Here is a 26,656-nt window from a genome sequence, read left to right as displayed (position 1 = left end):
CCCCCCCCCCCAATCCCTCCTATCCACCATCCTCATAACTCCAGGCCCTGCCCACTGGGCTCGGCCCGCCCTATCCCATTGTTACCATCAAGCACCTCCCCCCAACCCTCCCAGAACCCTTCCATCCACTTCCTCTCGAAAACACCTCACCCAGTATTGGTCCCCTTCCCCAAGTTTTCACACCTCCTAGGCTCATTGAAACCTGTTCTACCAGGCTCTGATGGCCGCAGCCCCTCCCCAAACCACACTCCTGTTTGTGAGGGCCCCTGCCCAAGCTTCTCTCCGCCCCCAATCCCCTTCCCCCTGTCCGGTCCAGGAAAACAAAGAAATCCTCTTCAACACACAACTCCCGTGTAAATACACAAACCCCAAAGAACCATCATTGCAAAAGAAAATCCCAACTCATAGCTTGTCCAAATAGGCGAAGTCAACTGATTTAGCACAAATACCAATATGCAGTGAAAACAGAGCTACGTATACTCCTCCAAACCCATTACCCTCAGTCCAAGACCAATCCTCAGTCCCATTTCTTACTTCTGCCCCTGTCCTCCTGCCTTCACAAACGCCTCGGCCGCTTCCACCGTCTCGAAATAAAAGTCTTTGGAGTTGTAGGTCACCCTCAACCTAGCTGGGTACACTACGCCGAACCGCACCCTGCTGTTAGACAGTGCCTTCTTCACTCAACCGCCTCCTCGCCAACTCCATAGTAAAGTCCTGGTATATACGTATACCAGCTCCAGCGCACTGCACCTCCCGCTTCTGCTTTGCCCAACACAGAACCTTCTCCTACGGAAACAAATAATCATTGCTCTTCGTGGCTCATTCACCTTTGGTTTAGGCCTCCACGCCCTATGAGCCCGGTCCAGTACGTACCGAGAGGGATCTTCCCCCTCCCCAACAGCTCCACCATCAACTTGGCAAAAATAATCTATTGGCCTCGGGGGCCCTTCACCTCTTCGGGCAGGCCCACGATCCTCAGATTTGTTTTCCAGGTCTTCCACTTTGGCTCGCAGACCCTTGTTGGCCTCCAACACCCTCTGCAGCTCCTCACCCATTGAGGTTAGTTGATCACTGTGTTGCGACAAGGCCTCTTCCACTCCCTTCAGTTTCTCACCCTGCTCCTGCATCTCGGCCGATGCCTTCGACACAGCCACCTTCACTGGGGCAATCGCCTCTTCCACCAGCACCTTCAATACTGCCATCATCTCCTTCCTCATCACCTCCGAGTGCTTTGCGAACTGCTTTTCAAGTTCCACAACCATCACCTCGGCCATCTTTTCTGCCGTGAACAGTACGGCCCCATTCAGCAACCTAGCCTTCGGCATCCTTCCAGATGCTGAGCCTACCCTTCCACTCGACGGCGAACTGTCATTCGCCACCTTCTTCACGGCAGCTTTCCTTTGGGTTTTGGACATCTTTCTTCCTCGTGTCTTCCTGTGCTTATTTAACCGAATTTACAGAGTAAAAGGTGGGAGGCCAGCCAGGAATGCATTGCAATAGTCAAGTCCATAGATAATGAAGGCATGGATGAAAGTTTAAATAGCGGATGAGCTAAGACGGGGGGGGCGGAAACAGGCGATATTATGGATGTAAAGATATATAGTCTTAGTGACGGCACAGATATTTAGTTAGAATCTTATTCATAGTCAAATATGACACTACGGTTGCGATCAGCACCTGGGCCATCGGGAGGCCATATCTGGGGTGCCGGACCAGCCGGGGTTAGAAATGGGCGCGGAGGCAGATGTTGTAGCCTTCGTCTCGTTGATCGCCCAAAGGTGGATCCTGTTAAGGTGGGGATCAACCTCTCCAACCTGTGCCCTGGCCTGGCGGGGGGACCTGCTGGAATTCTTGATGCTTGAAAAGGTCAAATTTGAACTGAGGGGAAGGATGGAGGGATTCTACAATTCATGGGCGTTATTCATTATGCACTTTCGAGAATTGGATCACATCAAACATTAGGGGGTTTGGGGGCTGGGAGGGTTGGGGGGAGGGGGACTGTATGTGTTAACAAAGGTGACTGAGTGATTCCTCTTTGTCATTTGTTTATGTTAACATGCAGGCTAATGTTTGGGGGTTTGGTGGGAGGGTGGGATCGTTGTTATTGATATGGGGATTGACATTACATTCGTTACTGATTATTGTTCATTGTTGGGTGTAAATTTGGGTGAAAAATGTGAAAAAGGAGGAGAATAAAAAAATGGTTGAGATCAGCTGTGTATTCTCAGACAGGTACTTGTGAGAGATATGGAGTAAGTGGCGAGGGAGCAAAGTTTGTGGCAGAGATTGAACACACTGACTAAATAACAAACTTTTAAAACCAAAATGGACAAAAAATTCTGTTTGTGTTTTAGAATTTTAATCTCCATATGAATCTAGCCATGGCCATTCAAAGCAATCCACCTACTTTGTTTTTCAATTCAAATTTATGTCCACTGTATTTAATTTTACATTATTGTATTTCATTGGAATATTATCCAGCATATATTTCACGATGCAGAATTTGCAGTAGCTTCAGGCCTTTGCAAAATTCCTTCTGAATGATACTTCCTGGTACAATGCTCTTATCATGACACTGGCATTTGAAATGGAAGACAACAAGAGGAGGGAGGAGTGTTTTACCTCTTGATTGTGAAAGATCAGATCTATTAGGGGTACTGGTAGAACACCTGTCCCCAAACTGCATTTTCATATTTGCCAAGATAAATGCTGTAAAGGAATTTTGTAGGAAGTGACACATTGAACTCCTTTTGTGACACTCAGCCTTGTAGTTCTGAATTGAGTGCAGATTGTGGGGATGGAAGAAGATGCATTATGTCCCTATGACTTGTGCAGTATTTTTTCCCATAAATAAGAGTTTATTTCGTCAATTCGCTATGCATGCCAAGATACTACCTCCAGCGCCATGGACTTTTATCTTATGACTTAACCTTTTGTGAGGTATCTTGTTGAATATCTTCTGGAATTCCAAATAAAACGCATCTACTGGTTCCCTTCTATCCATTCTGGATGTGATTGCCTCGAAAAACTAGTCAGACACTATTTCGCTATCATGAAGCCATGCTGACTCTGCTTGATGAGATTATGATTTTCCAAATGTGCTGCTAATACTCCCTAAATAATTGGTTCCAACATTTTTCCAACAATAGATGTTAGGCTAATCTGCCTATAGGTGCCCACCTTTTGCCTCCCTCCCTTTTTGAATAGGGGTGTCACATTGGCAGTTGTCCAATCATCCGGTACATCTCCAGAATCCAAGGATATCTCTGTGGCTGTTTCTTAGGATCCGAGGATGCAAGCCATCAGGGCCAGGACACTTAACTGCCTTTAGCCCCTTTAGGTTGTCTAATACTAATCTAGTGATGGTGAAAGTATTTAATTCCTCCCCCATATTCTTTATTATTAATGGGATGTTTGAAGTTTCTTCATCGTAAAGACAATGCAAAATATCTGTTTAAGCCCTCTGGTATTTTCTTGTTCCCCATAACTATCTCTGCATATTCATTTTCTAAGGGGCCAATGTTCACTTTAACCTTTCTCTTCCTTTTTAAACATTTAAAGAAGCTCTTATAGTCAGTTTTTATATTTCTCACTAGTTTGCCCATGTAGTTTATTTTCTCTCCCTTTATTATCTTTTTAGTCCTCCTCTGCTGGATTCTGAATTTATCTCAATCTTCGGGGCTATCACTGACTTTTGCCTCCTTATATGCTTTTTCTTTCAACTTAGCTGCTGTTATCCTTATTGTTTGTTTTTCTTTGTTGAGTGCTGCTCAATGTGAAGATATTTCAGTGCAGAGTAAAGGGCAGTTTCAGGAATGTGCATTTTGTGAACTTGCAGTACTGACCTCAGATCTCCTCCACTGAATTTCTGCCAAATGCAATCAGAGCACAAGGGCAAAGAGCAGAGGTCATTACTGTGACTACAAAAGTTGGAGAACTTGAATACCTAAATAATGGACGGCACAAGAACAATTTGTTTTTAACTCTTACAGCATTGTGAATAAGTTTAGTCGTGTGGATACTGTCAGACTCCAAAATAACTGACTGATTTATTCTTCTCCTGCTTTTGTGTGTTTTTGCACTTTGCTATGTGTAAATTTAAATTTTTCATTGGTTGTCTGCAAACGAGAAGCCAAATAAATTCTGATTTAATTTTCTTTCAAAATGGAAGTTATAGCCAGGGCAAAAAGGGACCAAGTGTTAAAGTTGTTAAACCAAACAGGAAAACAAAATATATGCAAAGCAATAAACAGGAGAGAGAATAAAAGGAAATAGGTCACACTGGGTTTGCAAGAGCATTTTGCATCATGTTTTAGTGACTCCTGTAATCTAGAGTTAAGATTATTGTCATGAAAGTGCTTCAACATTCCTCTCATTTTATTACTGTAACATTAGTACTGTAATGTGCCACATTCCTGCCACAACAGCAGCAGCATTTACAAGACAAGCCCAATGAACTCTCCAGCAAGCCATAGGAATAGCATTCCACTGCTGGACTCCTTGGCCAGAGAGAACAGGCATGATGACACATTGATTATGTCAAAGGAGGGATTTCTCAGGACAGGAGGAAAAATGCAAATAGGCATGGATGAAAATAGCTGAGCAAGTCAGAGCATGAGTGTAGTCCTTCCAATCAGCAGATAGTGCACCAAGAAGATCAAGCACCCCAGGGGGTTGAAGCAAATAAGTGACGTTGGAATTTCAAAAACCAAGCCCCAGACTTTGACTTTCCAAGCATTCTCCTTCGCAACGGACCTTGCAGGTCCCACTCCTTCCTCTTTCTCAAGGCACTTCACATCCCCATCTGAACAGTCACATATGCGCCCTCAGCTTAATCCTCTTTCCCTCTCAAACTGATGCCTCACAAATGTTGTCCATCCTGCTAGTCACATATGTCAAAATTTACACTCATAATGCTCTGCTTCCTCTCATTGTAGGAGAAGAGGATGCACAACCTTGGGGAGAGGCCTGGAGTTAGGGTGATCCTCTAGTAACAGGCACCTTGATGGTCAGTGCCAATGAATGCTCACCTGGTCCACTGAGAAAAAGGTCTTGTTCCAGATTTTGCCAGGCAAACTAAGGCCTACGGGTGGTCAGCCTCTGGACCAGGTGGCATCCTGGCACTGCTGATGCCACCCAAGCAGCTTGGCACTACCACCTGGGTGCCAGCCTGACGCAGCATGTGGCACTGCCAGGGTGCACCAGGCTGGCTGTGCCAAGGTGGCATTTTGCCCTTGCTTGGAATCGGGCACGGGGGTGTCCTGCCCTTATGAGGTGGGATGTGGGGGTGGCTTGAGGCTCCCCAACAGGTATGTTGGGGCATTGGGGAAGTCCGGGGGGGATCGCGTTGGGGGATTGAGAGATCGGGATGCCATTTGAAATGGCGCTCTGATCTCCTGCACTGGTGAGCAGAGTTCCTCAGTGCAGGAAATTAAGTGTAGCCTCGGCAGGGCATTCCCCACTGAGGCTCGAAAAAATAAGAGTCTCGTTTGATAATGTGATCATTCCCAGTGCTACAACACCCAACAAATGTTTTTTTCCATTAATTTGCGCTGTAAAGCCCAATTGGTTTCAAACATCATCTGGGCTGTCAATTGGAGCACTGAATTTGAGATGTGGGATTAATAGCTTTATATATTAATAGTTTTTTTTATGTTGTGCTAACATTAGTGTGACAGTGTCCTTTGTTAGTGTGCTCTCAACTTTATAATGAAAGACTTAACAATTATAAAGACATCACTGCAAGTTGATTGTGAAACAGTTTGCAGGCAAATTTCTTTCTATTGTGAAAATATGGTTATTCAGACCTGAAGTTTTTTAAGATTCTGGATCTGAAGCAGTACGAGTTGGCTTTGATGCTTATTTATCGATTCTTTCCCTCCACTTGTCATTAACAGCTGATGCCAAAGCCGAGCGAGCAGCCCAGGCAGCATGAAAGTCACCCTGAAGAAACAGAAGAGGAGCTCAGAGAACATCAGGCCATGCCAGAAGAACCATACTCAGACAGAGGTGTCAATCCAAATGAGTCTACAGCAATGAACAAGGTGGTACAGGTCAAACAAGAACCAATTGAAAGTGATGAAGAAGGGGAAGAGCAGCATGAGCTGGAGCAAAGAAAGAGGCAGGCAGAGCAACAGCAGGATCTACTTTTCAGACAGGTATTTTTGTGTTTTAGTGAACATATATTTATTAGTATTAGTGACTTTGTACAAATTCAGCTAGTATAATTATTCATGTGGAGGTGAAAGGTGACAGTGCATGAGTAAATAACTCTTAAGCTAGCTTTTGTGATGTTTAAAATTGGACCCATTACAGAATTGTCAGCTGACAATATTTTCACGTCGCCTTAAGTGAAAGATAACCAAAAATGTGAAATATTGGGTGGGATTTTCTGCCCCTCCCCACAGCAGCAGAGACAATCCGCCAATGTGCGGCTCACTGTCAACAGGCTTTCCTGTTGGTCACACCTCCACTGCTGGGGAACGCACAGCAGGACCAGATGATCCGGCCTGTAGGAAGGACTAGAAAATCGCACCCAAAAATTATTTTTTTAAATTTCCGACAATAAAAATCTTCAGAAATGAGACTCCACACTATTGAGTTAATTTTCAAGGTCAGAGTTGGCAGTAATTAAGACGTGTCCACATCATGCTGTTTTAAAAAACATTTTGAATGGTCAAGTTCTAACTTACTGGCATTTTTGGAAGGTATTTAGTGGATAAGTACCACAACCTTATGCCCTTCATGTGCTTGAATTTTGAATATGTCAAGAAGATAATGGTATATCATAACATCTGGAGGAACAATGCAACTTAGACAATAACTTCCTGATTTCAGCATTTAACTATCTGCAGATGTCAAAAGTTACTCGACAGCAATGAGTACTCAAAACTTTTTCATCCATCTGTAGCCAGCTGTTGTTTTCTATTCAATATGGACAACTAGCTGACTGGCAGGCTGTTAAATCTGCCAGCCTTCAACTTGAGTTGCTGGACAGGAATGCCATCTGCTTTTGCTAATTTCCCACTGGGAGTTTAAATCAGCCCTCTGGTTTTATTCCAACTTGCTCTTGATTTTAACTGTGATTAACATTTATATAGTGTAACCTCACAAATGGAAGATACAGGCATAATTTTAGTGACTGACTTGTTTAATTTCTTTTGCTGCCGTCTTGATAGATTTTTCTAATTTTAAATCTCAAGTATGTTACTTTCAACTCCTGAGTACGGCCAGCCATGAAATATATTTTGCTCTTTTCTGTTTTCAAAAGAACAAATAAACACTCTGGACCATGAATTGTGTGTGGTCTGTGCCAAAGGTAAACACATCTTGGTCTTGTGTGTTTCTTTAATTCAGCTGGCCGTCATGGGTTGGCTACAGTTCACACAAACAAAACCCTAGTACAAAAATGTTAGGAACCAAGTTCGCGGACGTCCAGAGTTAATACTATCTGACTCCAATCTTTGACCAGGACATGTGACAAAAGAATCAGTGTCAGATTGGAATCTAATAATCCTGGTCAGTGGAAGGCAGTGCAAGGTTGTTGAGGTTAAGATAGAAATATTCGTAGGTGAACAACAAAATGTCGTCAGTACAAGGTTGTTTCAAGTTATGTCTATCATTTTTCACCAGATGTTTTCAACTTAATTATTCTCACCATACATGAAACACAAATGGCTCTATTTGAAAAAAAATTATGTTACATCTCTAATCTATGAAGTGATTTGTATTTTTTTTGTGTAACTAACTGTATAATTGCTTGAGGTGTCTCATCTGTCTGTTCATTTGCAAATCCAATGACTCATATTGAACTTCTGATGTAATCTATCCTCTAATGTGCATAAACATGTTATAAAATACTTTTAAAACCTGGTTCTACCCTAAATAATCTAGGAATGAATTTTACCCCCTCCCCCCCGCCCAAAATAGGTTCTGTGGTGAGGGGAGTGTAAAATTCACGGTTAGGCAGAAACCTGCCCATTCACATGACGGAAGCCAGTGTGAGTAGGGTGGGAAATAGAGAAAAAAAGGTTTTCTATCTCGGGCAGGAAGGGGGGTGGGGCACTTCAATATGATGGCCCATTTAGATTTGAGGCAGGCTCACCTTCGGGACCTTGGAGCTCCGGCCCTCCCCTGGGCTACCCCCCGACACCGTGACCTCCCCACCCCCAGGGCATCTCCTACCCTTCCAACCCCAGAACTTATCTTTACAATGGCCCCTGGACTTAGTTCCAGGCAAAGTGGTGCAGTCTCATTTCTGGCCACTGCAGCACTGTGCTTGGCCAGGTTGGATAGCTGTCGGCCAATCTGGTTCATAGCTCACATGGGTGGGACTTCCAAGAGTGGGCAGTTCCCACCCACTGCCAATCAATGCTCAAGTGAGCGTTGAATGGCAATGGGCTTCTGAGAGTCAGCAGCAGCGCATTGTACGCTGACACGTCCTTAAAATCCAACCCCATGAGATTTTGCCTTCATTAACCTCCCGGTATTCAATATTTGTGTGATTCTAAACCCAGAACATTGGTGAAATGTGTTGGAGCTAACTTATGGTAAATACTTAGTCAAATGAGAACGTATGGGGCGCGATTCACCACTCCCCACGTCGGATGGGCGAATCGCGGGAGGGCCGGGCGAATCACGACACGCCGCCCCCGCGATTCTCTCCCCCCCCCCCCCCCCCCCCCCCCCCCCCACCACCACCAAAATGGCGTGTCGCGTTTTGCGACACTCCGCTCGGAGAATCGCTGCTCGCCGTTTTTGTGGGGGGCGGAGAGAGGATCGAGCACCACGGGCGTGCTCGTGAGGTGGCTTGCCCGCGATCAGTGCCCACCGATCGTCGGGCTGGCGTCTCTAAGAGACGCACTCTTTCACCTCTGCCGCCCCGCAAGATTAAGCCGCCACGCCTTGCGGGGCAGCGGAGATGAAAACGGCAACCACGCATGCGCGGGTTGGAGCCGGCCGACCTGCGCATGCGCCGGCCGACGTCACTTAGGCGCCGCCGGCCGCGTCATTCTCGGCGCGCCGCTTTGACGCAAGCGTCAAGGCCCGGCGCCCGAGATTCGCGCAACACCGCTCTTAGCCCCCCCGGGGGGTGAGAATAGGGGGCGAGGAGCGGCCTCCGACGCCGGAGTGAAACACTCCGGGTTTCACTCCGGTGTCGGCCGTTGCGGAGAATCGCGCCCATGGAGTTTCCCCCATATGGAATAGCTAATCTCTCCATTGCTGACATTGGAAATCATCAAGTGATGGCTGGAAAGTTCCCATGAATGTTATTCTAGGCTGCACCTCCCACTCCCATGGTTTGAGAGTCAGAATTGTAAAAGCAGGGCCAACTATGGAAAGACCAAGACGAGGAAGTAATTAGAAGCCAGGAAGAAAGGGCCTTAATTATTTTATGATTTCTTTCTATTGTATTATATACCAGATATGTTTGGATGAACTAGGTGCGCCAAATAGCCTTTCTCAACATTACTAGCCTTTCTCATCAGTACTATATATTTGCCAATGGCACCATTTTAAAATACAAAGTTATTACTAGGTTTTAAGAAAACTTAATACCCTGTTTATGTACAATAGGGGGTAGATTACATCAGAAGTTCAACACAAGTCACAAGCTTGGATTTTCAAATGAGCAGACTCATGAGAAGCCTCAAGAAATTCTCCAAAACCTAGGCCTTGGCTCCTCCCTCTGCAACTGGTTCCTCGATTTCCTGACCCATAGACCACAATCAGTAAGGATAAATAACACCTCCACAGTAGTCCTCAATACTGGAGCCCCAAAAGGTTGCATACTTAGCCCACTACTACACTCCCTATACACACACGACTGAGTGGCAGAATTTGGCTCCAACTCTGACTTCCGATGGCGGCGATGTGCTGAGCGGACGCACATCAGGTGGCTCTCCTGCCAAACGGACCCAACAAAGGCAATGTATCGAGAATTTTGGCTTAAAAAGCCCACCAAACCCCAGCCAAAGGCGAAAGACACACAAAAGGAATATGCCTGGAAATAATAAATTGAGAGAATGGCGAGATGTAAGGAGCAGCAACGAAGGAAAAGGGCAGGAGCTGCGGGTGCACAGGCAGACGGCCCCACGAGGTGAGGTGGAGGTTCAGGCGAACCAGGAAGGGGAGAAACTGGCGATCCAAACAGCGGAGCAGGAACAGGATGCGGCAACCATCCCCCCACCACTCCGCAAAGGGGGCAGAATGGAGGAGCGTGCTGAAAAGGGAGCTAAACGCCTTAAAGGAGGGGATCAGGGCAGAGCTCCACACGATGATGAAGGAGGTGATGTTGAAGGCAACAAACAAAAAATGCACTGAACCATCGAAGGCCTGGGAAGGAAGATGGTGGTGCAGGAGAAAACAATCCTGCAGTTGAAGAATGCCGTCTCGGACCAGAGCAACAGGATCGTAGCTCTGGAAACCGAGGTGAGAAGGTTGGTGACGACGCAGGGGAACCCAAGAGGGAAAGTGAAGAACCAGGAAAACGGGTCCAGACGGCAGAACATCAGAATAGTGGGTCTGCCAGAGGGGATAGAGGGCAGACACCCAACGGGCTACATTGCCCAAATACTGGGCAAGCTAATGAGGAGGGAGGGCTTTCCAAAGCCCCCAGAAATGGACGGGGTGCACAGGTCGCTTCGACCCAAGCGCAAAGCTGGAGAGCAGCCCAGAGCGATTATCGCGAAGCTGCACCGGTTCCAGGACCGGGAAAAAATCTTAAGATGGGCCCATCAGATAAAAGTGTGCACATGGGAAGAGAAGAACATAAGGGTGTACCAAGACATTGGGGCGGACCTGGCAAAAAAGAGGGCCGAGTTCAACAGAGCAAAATCAGCACTCTACAAAAGTGGGGTGCGATTTGGGATGTTATTCCCGGCCAGACTCTGGGTAACATTCAAGGGAAAGGAACTGTATTTCAACACCTCAGTGGTGGCTGGTGAGTTTGTTAAATTGAACAAATTTAGGGAGGAACTACCACAACAACAATGAAAGTTGCCGGGGCAGAAAAAAGAATCAGACAAAGAGCGGACGACCACAAACCGACAATAATGTCATGAATGTATGCACATGTTTTCTGTTTTACGCGGCACTGTACTGCCTCGTTTTCGGGCTTGTCTCTTCTCTCAATGTGATGAGGGGGAGCAGAGCAAGGGGAGCGAGAGTGAAAAAAGCGGACAGGAGGGCAAGATAAGGGGTGGAAGGAGGAAGGTAAATCAGGGCCAGAGCTGGGCAAGTAATGGGAGGGGAACCACCATACTAGCGAGGAGGGCCAACATGGGAGGGCAGAAAGAAAGGAGGGCTGCGGCACACCTCTGAGGAGAGGGATTGCCTGGCACAAAGGGGGGGTGGCAGAAGGGGGGAGGGGGGGATGGGGTCGGGGGAGCACAGAACAAAAGAGAAGCAAAGGGAAGGTTGAGAAACAGAACGAGGAGTAAGTTAAGAATAAAAAACCAGGACTTCCGGTTGCGGCTATGCCTAGGTAGGTCGCAGGGTCGGCAGCTCCAGCCGATAACGGACGTTTGGGCCCTTTTACGGAGCTCCAGCGGCACTTGGACGACGATTCCCGGTATGGGAAGGAAACAGTGAGGGTCTCCCAACGCTGTATGGAGTGGACCAGGAGTGGGGCGATCAAAAAAGCGGCTTTGGAGAAGAGAGGAGAACTGGCCCGAAAAAAGAAGATGGCGGCCGGCAGGGGTCAGGCAGCGTGAGCTCAGTGGTCACGGGAGCAGCAGGAGTTTCTCAGAAGCTGCTTCGCCAAGTTAAAGGCGGAGATGTTGGCCTCTATGAAGGCTTCTATTGAAAGATTGGTGGAGACCCAGAAGATGCAGGGGACGGCGATCAAGGAGGTGCAACAGAAGGCCTCTGATAATGAGGATGAGATTTTGGGCCTGGCGGTTAGAGTGGAGGCGCACGAGGCTCTGCACAAAACATGGCAGGAGAGGCTGGAAGACCTTGAAAACAGGTCAAGGAGGCAGAACCTGCGGATTCTGGGTCTCCTTGAAGGCGTGGAGGGGTCGGATGCTGGTGCATATGTGACCACGATGCTGGGAACGCTGATGGGCGCGGGGGCTTTCCCGCGGCCCCTGGAGCTGGATGGGGTGCACAAGAGTGCTGGCAAGGAGGCCTACGGCGAACGAGCTGGCAAGAGCTATGGTGGTAAGATTCCACCGATAAGGAGTGTGTCCTGCGATGGGCGAAGAAGGGTCGAAGTTGCAGGTGAGATCCATATTTACCAGGACTGGGGTGCAGAGCTGGCCAAGAGACGTGCGGGATTCAACCGGGCCAAAGCGGTCCTCCACAGCAAAGAGGTGAAGTTCGGGCTGTTACAACCGGCGAGGCTGTGGTCAGGACCGGCACCACTATTTCGATACGCCAGATGAGGCGTCGACTTTTATAAAGAACGAGAAGCTGGACTCGAACTAATGGGCTGCAGTATGTTGTTGGGGCATGGTGGTGGGGGTGTTATGTTGGCGTTTTCTCTCCGTGCTCTCTTTTGTTTTTGTTGCCCCCTGGGCCCTCGGGGTTCTGGGCTGGGTCGCAGTTGGGAAGAGCTGAGTCACAGGTGATGGGGTCGGGCCAGACAGTGAGAGCAGTTTATTCGCTCAACGTTGGGGTAGCACCCAAAGTTTGTTTGTTTGAGAGAGTTGTGTTTTTTCTCTGTACACACGGGATGTAGGGGGGGGACTCTCTTTACCTCACTTAATTAAGGGGGGGGGGGAGATTGGAGACCCGTAGAGGGAGCCAACAGCGGCACTGGAGGTAGAGGTGGGAGCAGCCAGGGTCAGCATGAGTCAGCTGACTTGCGGGAGTGCAATGGGGGGGGGGAGGGGGGTTAAGCGAAGGCTTGACTAGGGTGGAGGGGGGGTGAGTGGGGGGGTGGGAGGGCTGGAATGCTGCTTTGCTGACTGGAGGGGAATCAGTTCTTGGAGTAAAGGGGAGAGTTGGGACGGGGAGCCTCTGGCTGGGGGGCTGGAGTGTGCGGGAGGCGCGGGCATGTGGCTAGCCGAAAAAAGGAGATGGGGGGGGGGGTAATTAAACCCCGACCAGGCTGATCACATGGAACGTGAGGGGCCTGAATGGACCCGTGTGTTTTTGCACTTAAGGGCGTTAAAGGCAGACATAGCCATGCCACAAGAAACGCATCTGAAGGTCGCGGATCAAACCAGGCTGAGGAAGGGATGGGTGGGGCAGGTCTTCCACTCAGGGCTGGATGCGAAGACCGGGGGGTCGCAATCTTGGTGAGCAAGCGGGTGACATTTGAGGCGGTGGGATTGTGGCGGATAAAAGGCGTAGATATATTATGGTGAGTGGCAAGCTGCAGGGGGCCCGGGTGGTATTAGTGAATCTATATGCTCCGAACTGGGACGATGCAGGGGGGGGCAGGGGGGGTCTAGGTCGAGATTGGGTAAGAGGCCGGCAGCGGCCAAGGTCCTGAGGGGGTTAAAAGCAAATTACTGCGGATGCTGGAATCTGAAACTAAAGGGAAAATGCTGGAAAATCTCAGCAAGTCTGGCAGCATCTGTAGGGAGAGAAAAGAGCTAACGTTTCGAGTCCAATGACTCTTTGTCAAAGCTGAGGGGGTTCATGGACCAAACCTTGAGGGGGTTCATGGACCAAGTGGGGGGAGTGGACCCGTGGAGATTCGCTAGGCCAAGGGCAAAGGAGTTTTCTTTCTTCTCCCATGTTCACAAGGCGTACTCGCGGATTGACTTTTTCGTGGTGAGTAGGGCGCTAATCCCGAGAATGGAGGGGGTAGAGTACTCAGCCATTGCGAGTTCGGACCATGCCCCGCACTGGGTGGAGTTGGGGCTGGGGGAGGAGAGAGGCCAACGCCCTCTGTGGAGACTGGACGTAGGACTATTGGCGGATGAGGATGTCTGTGGGCGGATGCGGACAAGTATCAAAAGCTATGTGACGACCAACAATACTGGGGAGGTTTCAGTGCGTGTGGTCTAGGAGGCGCTGAAGGCAGTTATCAGGGGGAGCTAATTTCAGTCAGGGCCCACAGGGAGAAGAGGGATAGGATGGAGAGGGAGAGGGTGGTGGGGGAGATACTTAGGGTGGACAGGAGGTATGCGGAATCCCCCGAGGAGGGGTTGTTAAAAGAGCGCCGGAGTCTGCAGGCAGAGTTTGACTTGCTTACCACAGGGAACGCAGAGGCTCAGTGGAGGAAGGTACAAGGAGCGGTGTACGAGTATGGGGAAAAGGCAAGCAGGATGCTGGCGCACCAACTGCAGAAGAGAGAGGCGGCCAGAGAAATTGGGGGAATTAGGGGCAGGTGGGGTAACACGGTGCTGGGTTTGGCAAGGATCAATGAGGTCTTCAAGGATTTTTATGGTAAACTGTAGGAGTCAGAACCCCCGGAGGTGGGGGGGGAGGGGATGAAGCGATTCTTGGACCAACTGAGGTTCCCTAAGGTGGAAGAGGGGCGGGTAGAGGGATTGGGGGCCCCGATTGAGATGGAGGAATTGGTGAAGGGTTTGGAGGGTATGCAGTCGGGCAAGGCCCCGGGACCGGACGAATATCCCGTAGAATTTTACAGGGAATTCTCAGAGCTTGTTATTGTTGAGAACCTTCAACGAGGCTAAGGAAAAGGGAACCCTTCCCCCGACGATGTCACAGGCTCTGATCTCGCTCATCCTTATGCGAGATAAGGACCCGTTGCAATGTGGCTCCTACAGGCCGATATCGCTCCTTAATGTAGGTGCCAAACTGCTGGCCAACATTTTGGTCACTAGGATTGAGGACTGTGTCCTGGGAGTGATTAATGAGGATCAGATGAGGTTTGTGAAGGGCAGGCAGCTGAACACGAATGTGCGGAGGCTCCTGAATGTGATCATGATGCCCTCGGAAGGAGGGGACGCAGAAGTAGTGGCGGCATTGGACGCGGAAAAAACCTTCGATCGGGTGGAGTGGGAGTACCTTGGGAAGTGTTAGGCAGGTTTGGATTTGGCGAGGAATTCATAGGATGGGTTAAATTGCTGTATCAGGCCCCTGCAGCGAGTGTTTCGACGAACCGGCTGCGGTCGGAGTATTTTAGGCTACATCAAGGAACGAGGCAGGGGTGCCCCCTGGCCCCCCTGCTGTTTGCCCTGGCAATTGAGCCGCTAGCCATGGCGCTGAGGGAGTCTAGAAACTGGAGGGGGCTGGTTCGGGGGGCGGAGGAGCATCGGGTTTCACTGTATGCGGATGACCTGCTCTTGTACATTTCGGATCCGGTAGAGGGGATGGGGGAGGTCATGCAGTTCATTAAAGATTTCGGGGACTTTTCGGGGTATAAGTTGAATGTCGGGAAAAGCGAGCTTTTTGTGATACATACGAGGGGCCAGGAAAAGAGACTGGGAGAGCTACCGCTTAAGATGGTGGAGAGGAGCTTTCGCTATTTGGGCAGACAGGTGGCTGAGAGTTGGGATGCCCTGCACAAGCTCAATCTAGCGCGCCTGGTGGATCAGATGGAGGAGCACTTTTAAGAGGTGGGCAGGGTGCAGTCCGTGAAGATGACGGTTCTCCCCAGGTTCTTGTTCGTCTTCCAGTGCCTTCCCATCCTCATCCCCGGGTGAACAGGATTATCACGGGATTTGTATGGGCAAACAAGACCCCGCGTGTTAAGAGACTGTTCTTAGAGCTCAGTCGGTGGGGGGGGGGGGGGGGGGGGGGCGCTGCCGAACTTCTGCAGCTATTACTGGGCAGCGAATATATCCATGATTCGGAAATGGGTAGTAGAGGGGGGGGGGGGGGGGGGGGGCGTGGAAACGGTTGGAGGAGGTGTCTTGCAGGGATACTATCCTGGGGCATTGATAGCGGCACCGCTGCCGCTCCCACCGACACGGTACACCATGAGTCCAGTGGTGGTGGCGACATTGAGAGGTCAGTGGAGACGGCACAGGGGGGTGGTAGGGGCCTCAGTCTAGACCCCGAAACGGAACAAGCACAGGTGCGTTCCAGGTAAAATAGACGGTGGGTTCCTAAACTGACACAGAGCGAGTATTAAAAGGATGGGAGACTTGTTTATTGATGGGATTTTTGCTAGCCTGAGGGTGCTTGAAGAGAAATTTGGGTTGCCCCCAGGGAATACCTTTAGGTACCTGCAGGTCCGGGCTTTCATGAGGAAGCAGGTGGGGGAATTTCTGCCGCTACCGGCCAGGAGGAAAAAGGACAGGATGGTCTCGGGCGTGTGGGTAGGGGACGGAAAGGTATTTGACATATACCAGGAGCTGCAAGAGGCAGAGGAGGCCTCGGTGGAAGAGCTGAAGGGCAAGTGGGAGGAGGAGCTGGATGAGGGCCTGTGGGCAGACGCCCTGGGCGGGGTCAATTCCTCCTCATGGTGTGCCAGGCTTAGCCTGGTTCAGTTTAAGGTGGTGCACCGGGTGCATATGACAGTGGCGAGAATGAGCAGGTTCTTTGGGGTGGAGGACAGGTGTGTGAGGTGTTCAGGGAGCCCAGCAAACATGTCCATATGTTTTGGGCATGCCCGGCACTTACAGAATTTTGGAGAGGCTTTGCAAAGGCCATGTCCAAGGTATTGGACACTCGGGTAAAGCCGAGCTGGGGGATAGCGATATTTGGGGTATCAGATGATCCGTGAGTGCAGGAGTCGAAAGAGGCCGGAGTCTTGGCCTTTGCCTCCCGGAGGCGGCTCTTGTTAATGTGGAGGGACGCAAAACCCCCAAGAGTGGAGACTTGGGTCAGTGACATGGCGGGGTTTCTATGTTTGGAAAGGATAAAGTTTGCCTTAAGAGGGTCCTTGCAGGGGTTCTCCAGGCAGTAGCAACTGTTCCTTGACTTTCGTGCGGAACGTTAAGTGGAGGTCAGCAGCAGCAGCAAACCAGAGAGGAGGAGGGGGTGGGGGTGGGGGGGGGGGGGGGGGGGGGAGGGAGGTTTATGGGTAGTGGATAGATTTTACTTGTAAAGGGCAGATACCCCACCTTGCTTTGTTAAATTGTTCATTCGCTTTTCTTTATTATCATGTTTTTTGTTGTTTTCTTTCTGTAGTGGTTTGTAAAATTTTGAATAAAAACAAATTTTACAAAAAAGAATAAAAAACCAGTGCAGCACGGTGGCACAGTGGGTTAGCCCTGCTGCCTGCGGCGCTGAGGACCCAGGTTCAATCCTGGCTCTGGGTCACTGTCCGTGTGGAGTTTGCACATTCCCCCCGTGTTTGCGTGGGTTTCACCCCCACAACCCAAAGATGTGCAGGTTAGGTGGATTGGCCATTCTAAATTGCCCCTTAATTGGAAAAATATAATTGGATTCTCTAAAAAAAAATTTTTTTTTTAAAAACCAAGATGGATGAGGAACCAAAGGACTGCGCACCCTGAGGAAGGGGGACGGACGGACGGAAGGAAGGTGGAGAGACCACAAAAATAGGAGAAGCGAAGAGGAGAGCACCCCCCAACCCCCCCAAAATAAACAAAGCACAGCTGAAGCCAACGGGGGGGGGGGGGGGGGGGGGGGGGGGGGGGGCAGGGGGAGTATGCAAGGGTGGGGGCAGGAGAGACCATAGACCGACCCAGAGGGCGGCAAAATGTATATAGAACCAATTAAAAGAAAGACAAAAGAAACCTTTCTGTACAATACAGTAAATTAAAGCGGGTAAGAAAAATGTGATGTGTATATATACAATTATTTATAAATATGAGAAATGCCAATAAAAAGATTGGAAAAAAAAAAGAATTTGGCTCCAACTCCATCTACCAGTTTGCTGATGACACAACCGTAGTGGGTTGGATCTCAAACAAACAACGATGAGTCAGAGTACAGGAGTGAGATTAGTGGAGTGGTGCAATGACAACAATTTCTCCATCAATGTCAGCAAAACTAAAGAGCTGGTCATTGACTTCAGGAAGCAAAGTATCGTACACACCACTGTCTGCATCAGTGGTGCCGAGGTAGAGATGGTTGAAAGCTTCAAATTCCTAGGTGTGAACACCACCAACAATCTGTCCTGGTCGACCCACGTCAACACTACGAACTAGAAAGCACAACAGCGCCTATACTTCCTCAAGAAACTAACAAAATTCGAAATGCCCACATTGACTCAGCAGCTTTTTCAGATGCACCATAGAAAGCATCCTATTTGGCTGCATTACAGCTTGGTATGGCAACTGCTCGACCCAAGATCGTAAGAAACTACACAGGGTCGTGAGCACAGCACAGTCCATCACGCAGACCTGTCTCCCATCCATTGACTCTGTCTACACCTCGGGAAAGCAGGCAGCATAATCAAAGACTCCTCCACCGGGGTTATTCTCTGTTTAAATTTCTTCCATCGGGCAGGAGATAGAAAAGTCTGAGAGCACGCACTAACGGGTTCAAAAACAGCTTTCCCCCCCCAGCTAGGACCCCCCCCCCCCTCCTCAGCTGCGTTCCTCCCCCCATTGTGCTCCCGCAAGTCAGCTGATTCCTGCTGACCCCGGCTACTCCCGCCACTCCTTTGACCCCTCCCAGCGTGGGGCTTTCCTCCTCCCCCTCCCGCTCTCAAGCGGGAAAAAGCCCGCGCTTCCCAGCTCCGGTCCCGCCCCTTCAACCCTTAGCGTGGGAAAAAGCCCGTGCTTTCCACCTACCCGACCCCACCTCCCTTACAGCAGCTCCCTTTACCGGCCCGGTCCCCTCGCGGGGCCCCAACCCCCCTTCACACCATCACCCCCCCACACTGCAGGTCCGGCCCCCTCCTTGAGCCCATCCAACAAACCCAAGCAGAAAACAGCACCCCACCCGCCCTAAAAACAACAAAGAACCAACATTAAACCGAGAACCCCCCCTCAAAATATAACACAATATAACACAATTGCATGCAGAGCCCCGCACCCAGCCCTCAGTTAGAGTCCAACTTCTCGGCCTGCACAAAGGCCCACGCCTCCTCCGGGGACTCAAAGTAAAAGTGCCGGTCCTTGTAGGTGACCCACAAACGCGCCGGCTGTAGCATGCCGAACTTTACTCCCTTCCTGTGCAGCACCGCCTTCTTCCGATTGTACCCGGCCCTCTTCTTTGCCACCTCCGCACTCCAGTCCTGGTAGATCCGCACCACCGCATTCTCCCACTTGCTGCTCTGCTCCTTCTTGGCCCACCTAAGCACACATTCCCGGTCAGCGAACCGGTGGAACCGCACCAGCACCGCCCACGGCTGCTCATTCGGCTTGGGTCTTCTTGCCAATATTCGATGGGCCCCCTCCAGCTCCACGGGCCCCTGAAAGGACCCAGCTCCCATCAGCGAATTTAACATGATGGCCACTTAGGCCCCCATGTCCGACCCCTCCAGCCCTTCCGGAAGGCCCAGGATCCGCAGATTTTTCCGCCTCGACCGGTTCTCCATCTCCTCGAACCTCTCCTGCCATTTTTTATGGAGCGCCTCATGCATCTCTACCTTCACCGCGAGGCCTAAGGTCTCTTCCTCTCTTTCGGAGATCTTTTGCCGGATCTCTCACATCGCCACCCCCGGGCCGTCTGGGTCTCCATCAGCTTATCAATTGAAGCCTTCAACGGCTCCAGCAGCTCCACTTTAACCTCCCTGAAGCAGCGCTAGAGAGTCTCCTGCTGCTCCTGCGCCCACTGCCTCCTGGTCTCCGCCCGCCGCCATCTTGTGCTTCTTCCCTCGCTTCTGCTTTGGCGCTGCAACCACTTTCTTACTCGCCCCACTCCTGGTCCAGGCCATATACTGCTGGGGAAATGTTGCTGACTCCTTCCCACGTCGGGAACCGTCGAACAAGTACCGCTGGGGGCCCTAAAAAGAGCCCAAAAGTCCGTTCCTGGTGGGAGCTGCCGAACGTGCGACTTAGCTCCGCATAGCCGCAACCGGAAGTCCCAGTTAGATTTTTGTTAAGCAAAGATGTTGAGGGATATGGGCCAAAGTTAAGCCACATATCAGCCATAATCTTATTAGATGCCGGGGCATCCTTGAGGGGCTGAATGACCTACTCCTGTTCCCATGACTACTCTGCTTTCAAAAAGCAGGATCACGAAGGAGAGGAAGAAATGTTTGTACGGTTCCATAAATTGAGTTTCATTCGCTTCTAAGTGACTGCTATCTTTTTCTGGCTAACTCGATGGGGAATAACTATACTGTTGGTGTAGTTGAAAGTGTTCAATGCTAGGGAATGTAGTAGAACAAAGCTGATCGCATCAGAAAGGCAGCACGGTAGCATTGTGGATAGCACAATCGCTTCACAGCTCCAGGGTCCCAGGTTTGATTCCGGCTTGGGTCACTGTCTGCGTGGAGTCTGCACATCCTCCCCATGTGTGCGTGGGTTTCCTCCGGGTGCTCCGGTTTTCTCTCACAGTCCAAAGATGTGCAGGTTAGGTGGATTGGCCATGATCAATTGCCTTAGTGTCCAAAATTGCCCTTAGTGTTAGGTGGAGTTACTGGGTTATGGGGATGGGGTGGAGGTGTTGACCTTGGGTAGGGTGCCCTTTCCAAGAGCCGGTGCAGACTCGATGGGCCGAATGGCCTCCTTCTGCACTGTAAATTCAATGAAATCTATGAAAACAACAATGGTCTTAAAGTATTTTTTTCTGACAGAAATGAACTATGTACACGATAATAAATTCAGGCTTGGTTTCAGCTAATATGTCAATAATGATTGGAACTTTATCTCATTTTGTAATGTGTTTAACAACATAATCCCTATTATTGTTTGAATGTACGGAAGCACATTGGTTAGCACAGTTGCTTCACAGTTCCAGAGTCCCAGGTTCGATTCCCAGCTCGGGTCACTGCGTGGAGTTTGCACTTTCACCCCATGTCTGTGTGAGTTTCCTCCGGGTACTCAGTTTCCTCCCACAGACCAAAGATGTGCGGGTTAGGTGGATTGGCCACGCTAAATTGTCATTAGTGTCCAAAAGGTTGGTTGGGGTTACAGGGTTACGGGGATAGGGTGGAAGTGTGAACTTAATTAGGGTGCTCTTTCTAAGGGCCGGTGCAAACTCGATGGGCTCCTTCTGCACTGTAAATTCTATGATCTATGAAACCTACAGCACAACTTCCACTAGCTGCACAATACACTGCTGCAGTCTTTAAGTATCTCAGTCAACTTACATCCGGGACTTCCGGTGCCGGCCATGGAGCGTGTGGTCGCACTTTGGTGGCTCCTGCTCCAGGCAGATTTTTTTTTATCTTTCTCCTGCCCAAAGGTATTTGAGGGAAAAATATACAGGATTGTCTGGGGAAGGTAATATTCCTCTGGTGTGGCTGATGGATGGATCCATGGACAAGGAGTGGTGCAAGAACGAAAGAGCGGGGGAGCAGGAGAGTCTTTGTGGTGCACCACAAATAAATATAACGGAGGATTAGAGGGGGCGCTGCCTGCCCAATGGTTGACAGAGCAGTTGGTAGAGTTCCTGAACAATAAATTTCCGCAACGGACCAAAGAGGCCCTGGTAAACCCAGCCAAGGTGGTAGAACCGCTGAGATCTGGGATTGAGCGAGTTGAGCAGAGACTGAAGTCCCAGAGCAGGCGATCCAGAAAGTGGAGGAGGCAGCGGGGGAACACGAGGAGCAGTTGGCCTCATTGGTGGCAGAGGTGGGAGTGATGAGAACCAGGAGAGATTGAGGGAGAAGGTGGAGGGTTTGGAGAATTGCTCCGGGAGGCAAAACGTATGGATTGTCGGGATGCTTGAAGGCATTGAAGGTGTGGAGGCCGCTGTGTATGTGGCAAGGATAATGGAGAAATTGATAGGGGAGGGCCACTTTGCTCAGCCTCTGGAGGTGGACCAAGCACACGGGCGCTGAGAGGGTGGCCGCAGGCGGATGAGCCGCCAAGGGCAACAGTGGTGCGGTTGCACCACTTTCTGGACAAGGAGAAGATCCTTCGATGGGCGAGACAGACCAATAAATGTACCTGGGAAGGGAGTGAGCTAGGTAGGGAGTGAGCTGCGGGTGTATCAGGACCTGGGTGCGAAGCTGGTGAAGAGGAGGGCCGGGTTTAATCAGATTAAGGCTGCCCTCTTTGAAAAGGGGGCACAGTTTGGGAAGCTGTGACAGGTCCACCTGTGGGTGCCTTTCAAGACGCGAGAGCTTTATTTTGACATGCCAGAAAGAGGCAATGAGATTTATGAGGGATAATGAACTGGGAGGAGTGCAAGAACATTGAACTTTGGAGGAGTTTTCTGTGCTTTTTAAAGTGTTTGGTGGTTGGCTTTCTGGGGCAGGTTCTTACGCTGGAGCAACAATGGTGCATGTGCCTTTTGTTCGTCTTTAGGGGCTGCCAATTGGGTTGGTTGGTGGGGGGAGGGGAACTGGAGGGAGGAAGGGTGGTTGGAGGACTTGGGCGAGTGCCACCATGCTAGCTAGGCGGGCTAGTTAACAGGAGTAAAGTGGGAAGGGTTGCCAGGGGGAAGGCGTGTTTGATTGTCGGGGAGGGGGAGGGGATTGTTGATATGGGTATGGTAGCTATGGTACAGTTGGGAAGGGATCGATGGTGGTGGACATCCGAGGGCAGGCCTGGAGTGCCGGGGGCTGGCCCAAAAAGCGATCTTGCTAATCGGCAGGTGATGGGGGTGGGGAACCTTCCCAAAAAGTCTGGTCACGTCGAAGATGAGGGAGTTGAATGGGCCGGTTAAAAGGTTGTGTGTATTTTCGCATCTGAAGAGTTTGAAGGCGAACGTGGCTTTTTTTGCAGGAAACCCATTTGGAAGCTGGGGGCCAGACGAGATTGAGAAACAGATGGGTGGAGCAGGTATTTTATTCGGGTCTGGATATGACGATGAGCGGGGTGGCGGGGAGCAGTGTGGCCGATCCAGGGGGTAGGTATGTGATGGCCAGTGGGAAGTTGAAGAGGGTGTCGGTGGTTCTGGTGAATGTTTATGCCCCGAATTGGGATTACGTGGATTTTATGAGGTGGATGTTGGGGAAGATTCCAGTCTCGGACTTATATCGAGCAAGCAGGATGTTGGCGCACCAATTAAGAAAGCAGGAGGTGGTGAGGGAGATTAGTAGAGTTAGGGATGTTAAGGGCAAGGTAGTGATGGACCCGGAGGGGGAAATGGGGTGTTCGAGGCATTTTATGAGAGGCACTACGAGTTGGAACCCCCAACAGGGGAGATGGGGTTGGTTCAGGGTCTGGGGGCCCTGAATGGGCTGAGGGAGGTGATGTATAGTGTGGGGCGATACATAGTGTGGGATGATGCAGACAGGGAAGGCTCCAGGGCCGGACGGGTTCCCGGTAGAGTTTTATAAACGTTTGGGGTGGTCCTGGAGCCACTACTGGTAAGGGCATATAATGAAGCAAGGGAGAAGGGGCAACTCCCAACACACATTGCCGCAGACTTCCTTCTCCCTGATTTTATAGAAGGATAAGGATCCAGAGCAGTGTGGGTCATACTGTGCGAATTCACTATTGAACATTGATGCCAAGTTATTGGCGAAGGTGTTGGGATCGCGAATTGAGGACTGTGTCCCGGGGGTGATAGGAGAGGCAGTTGTCGCGCATGCGAGGAGGCTATTCAATGTAATTATGATGCGTTCGGGGGGGGGGGGGGGGGGGGGGGGGGGGGGGGGGGGGGGGGGGGGGGGGGTAGACAGGAGCTGGAGGTAGCGGTGGCAAAGGACATGGAGAAGGCTTTTGATTTGGTGGAGGGACCATATTTGTTGGAGGTGCTGGAGTGGTTCGGACAGGGGTTTGTGGATCGTGTCCAGCTGCTTTATACGGCTTTGAGCATGTGGACGAACTGAGTGAGTTTGGGTACTTCGAGCTGCATCATGGGACAAGCAAGAGTGCCCGCTCTCCTGTTGCTTTTCGCTTTGGTGATCAAGCCACTGGCAATGGTGCTTAGAACATCGAGGGACTGGAGAGGGATCGAGCACAAGGGCTCATTGAATGCGGATGGCATTTTATATATTGCAGACCTTGTGGGCAGCATCAGAGGCATCATGGAGGTCCTGCGGGAATTTGGCACATTTTCGGGATACAAATTTGAGTATAGGAAAGAGCGAGGTGTTCCCAATTGAGGCCAGGGGTCAGGAAAAGAGACTAGGAGAGTTGCCGTTTGGGGTGATGGAGGCAAGTTTCAGGTATTTGGGTATCCAGGTGATGTGGAGCTGGGCGCAGTTGCATAAACTGAACTTCGCTCGGCTGGTGGAGCAGATGAAGGTGGATTTTAAGAGGTTGGAATGTGCTGTCGCTGGCTTGGCCGGGCGCAGAGTGTGAAAATGATGATGCTGCTGAGGTTTCTGTTTGTATTTCAGAACCTCCCAATCTTTGTTCCCAAGTCGTTTTTTAGGAAGGTCAATGGGTTTGTGTGGGCGGGGAAGACCCCGCGAATGCTGGTGCCTTTCTTGGAGTGGGGACGGGTGGGGCTGGCGTTGCCAAATATGATGAACTATTATTGGGCGGCGATATATTGCTATACTAAGGAAATGGGCCGTGGAGGGAGGGGTTGGTGTGGGAGCGGGTGGAGACAGCATCCTGCAGGAATACGTGTTGGAGGGCTTTGTTGTTTTTGCCCTTTACCCTTCTCACTAGCCAGGCACTCCGTGTGCCTAGTGATAATGTTGGCCCTAAGGGTAGGGGCCTCAGTGTGGCCATAGATATGCAATAACCATAGGTTTGCACTGGCGGGGCTGGATGTGTGGTTTAGGAAGGCTGCAGACAGGGATTGAGCGCTTTGGCGACTTGTTTATAGGGGGCAAATCCGTGGTGCTGGAGAAAGTGTATGAGTTGCCCGGGGGCGAATGGCCTTAGTTTCCTGCAGGTTTGGGACTTTGTAAGCAGAGAGGTGCTGTTCTTTCCTATGCTGCTGCCCCTGGGGTTGTAGGACAAGGTGCTGTTGAAAGATGAAATATTGGAGGAGAAGTTGTCAGATGCCGATAAGGAGTTGATGGAGAGGGAGAAAATCCTTGTGGGGGATATTAAGCATAAATGGGAGGAGGGGCTGGGAGGGCACGTGGGGCTGAGACGTGGGCGGAGGACTTCCAACGGGTGAATGCGTCCTTGTCATGTGCGAGATCAAATCTCATCCAGTTTAAAGTGGTACATAGGGCTCATATGACAGTGGCGAGGATGAGTAGGTTCTTTGAGGGGGTAGAGGATAGATGTAGGTGGTGTGCTGGGAGGGGCCCGCCAGTCATGTCCACATGTTCTGGGCCTGTCCGAGGTTGAGAGGGTTCTGACAGGGGTTATCGGATATGATGTCCGAGATGCTAGTGGTGGAGGTGTTTCTGAATCCAGAGCTGGCAATATTTGGGGTGTCGGAAGATCCGGGAATCCAGGGGGTGAGAGAGGCCAATGTTTTGGTCTTTGCCTCCCTGATAGCCAGGAGTAGAATTTTGCCAGGATGGTGGGACTCGGAGCCACCTAAAGTGGGAGTGTGGCTGAGTGACTGGGCATAATTCCTGACGCTGGAGAAGGTAGAGGGGTTCACCCAGAGGTGGAAGCCATTTATTGATTTATTTAGGGAGGCGTGAAAGGTCAGCAAGGGGGTGGAGTTGATAAGGGGGTCAAAATGGAAAAGGCGTTATGCGAGGTGGAGTTGGCATTAGGGGAACAGATGGGGTGTGGTTGTTTATTGAATTGTTTTGTTCTGTTCTTCTGATTCTTTTTCAATATGTTAAAGTGCCTTGAATAAAAATATTTTCATTAAAAAAAATTTGCATCCAGAAAAATAAATGTAACACTTTAAACAGTTTCTGTCAGCATTCTGATGTGTGCAAGCTTTCATAAGCGCTAGATTTAAATCACTCAATGGAAACTTTAATTGTAAATGTATTATGTACTCTAGTGTTTTCAGTTAATTATTATAACTTGAATCTGCTGACTGCCATTAATCCCTGTTTATAACCTAGTTCCGAAAGTGGAAAGTCTAAATTGGATATGTTAATTCTGTTCTCCAACTGGAGATGCAGTTTCAAATGTAAGAAATGAAAATTGCTTATTGTCACAAGTAGGCTTCAAATGAAGTTACTTTGAAAAGACCCTAGTCGCCACATTCCGGTGACTGTTCGGGGAGGCTGGTATGGGAATTGAACCGTGCTGCTGGCCTGCCTTGGCCTGCTTTCAAAGCCAGCAATTTAGCCCTGTGTTAAACAGCCATATTTTGTTGAAAATTCATTTATGGGATCTGGGCGTCGGTGGTTAGACCAGCATTTATTGCCCCTCCCCAGTTGCCCTTTAGAAGGTGGTGGTGAATTGCCTTCTTGAACCGCTGCAGTCTTTCGGGTATAGGTACATCCACTGTGCTGTAGAGAGGGGGTTCCAGGATTTGGTCCCAGCAACAGCGAAGGAACAGCCGATATATTTCCAAGTCAGGGTGGTGAGAATCTGCAGTTACATTTTGTCGCATAAAACAGGAAAAGATTGTTTATTTTCATCAGAAATATTATTTCTATGAGATTCAGAGGAGTTTGTGGTCACTGTCAGTAACAGAACAAAAGTAGACGGAGGAAGGAGATAAAGAGGGAAAGGTGAAAAATCCTCTATCGCATTTTAAAAGATGCTCCAGCCCTGGATTTCTCATTTTCTAAGTCAGGATTTCACCAGTAAAGTTCCCAACTTTAGCAAGTCCACTCTTCCTGACCTTCCACAAATATTGGGGCAGCAGGGTAGCATGGTGGTTAGCATAAATGCTTCACAGCTCCAGGGTCCCAGGTTCGATTCCCGGCTGGGTCACTGTCTGTGTGGAGTCTGCACGTCCTCCCCCTGTGTGCGTGGGTTTCCTCCGG

The 26,656-nt window shown here is 50.0% G+C and overlaps 1 protein-coding gene across 1 annotated transcript in view; it reads left to right on the top strand.

Annotated features, from left to right (window-relative positions):
• hdac4 (histone deacetylase 4) overlaps window positions 1-26,656 on the top strand; it is a 699,895-nt gene that overhangs the window by 565,991 nt on the left and 107,248 nt on the right. The window contains 1 exon segment of the mRNA XM_038788077.1: window positions 5,898-6,158. Coding sequence (XP_038644005.1) covers window positions 5,898-6,158 — 261 coding nt within the window.

Source organism: Scyliorhinus canicula, chromosome 2, assembly GCF_902713615.1.
Source record: "Scyliorhinus canicula chromosome 2, sScyCan1.1, whole genome shotgun sequence".
NCBI classification, from domain to species: Eukaryota; Metazoa; Chordata; class Chondrichthyes; order Carcharhiniformes; family Scyliorhinidae; genus Scyliorhinus; species Scyliorhinus canicula.
Note: the sequence above shows the minus strand (reverse complement) of the source record. Positions and strands in the feature narration are given on the sequence as shown.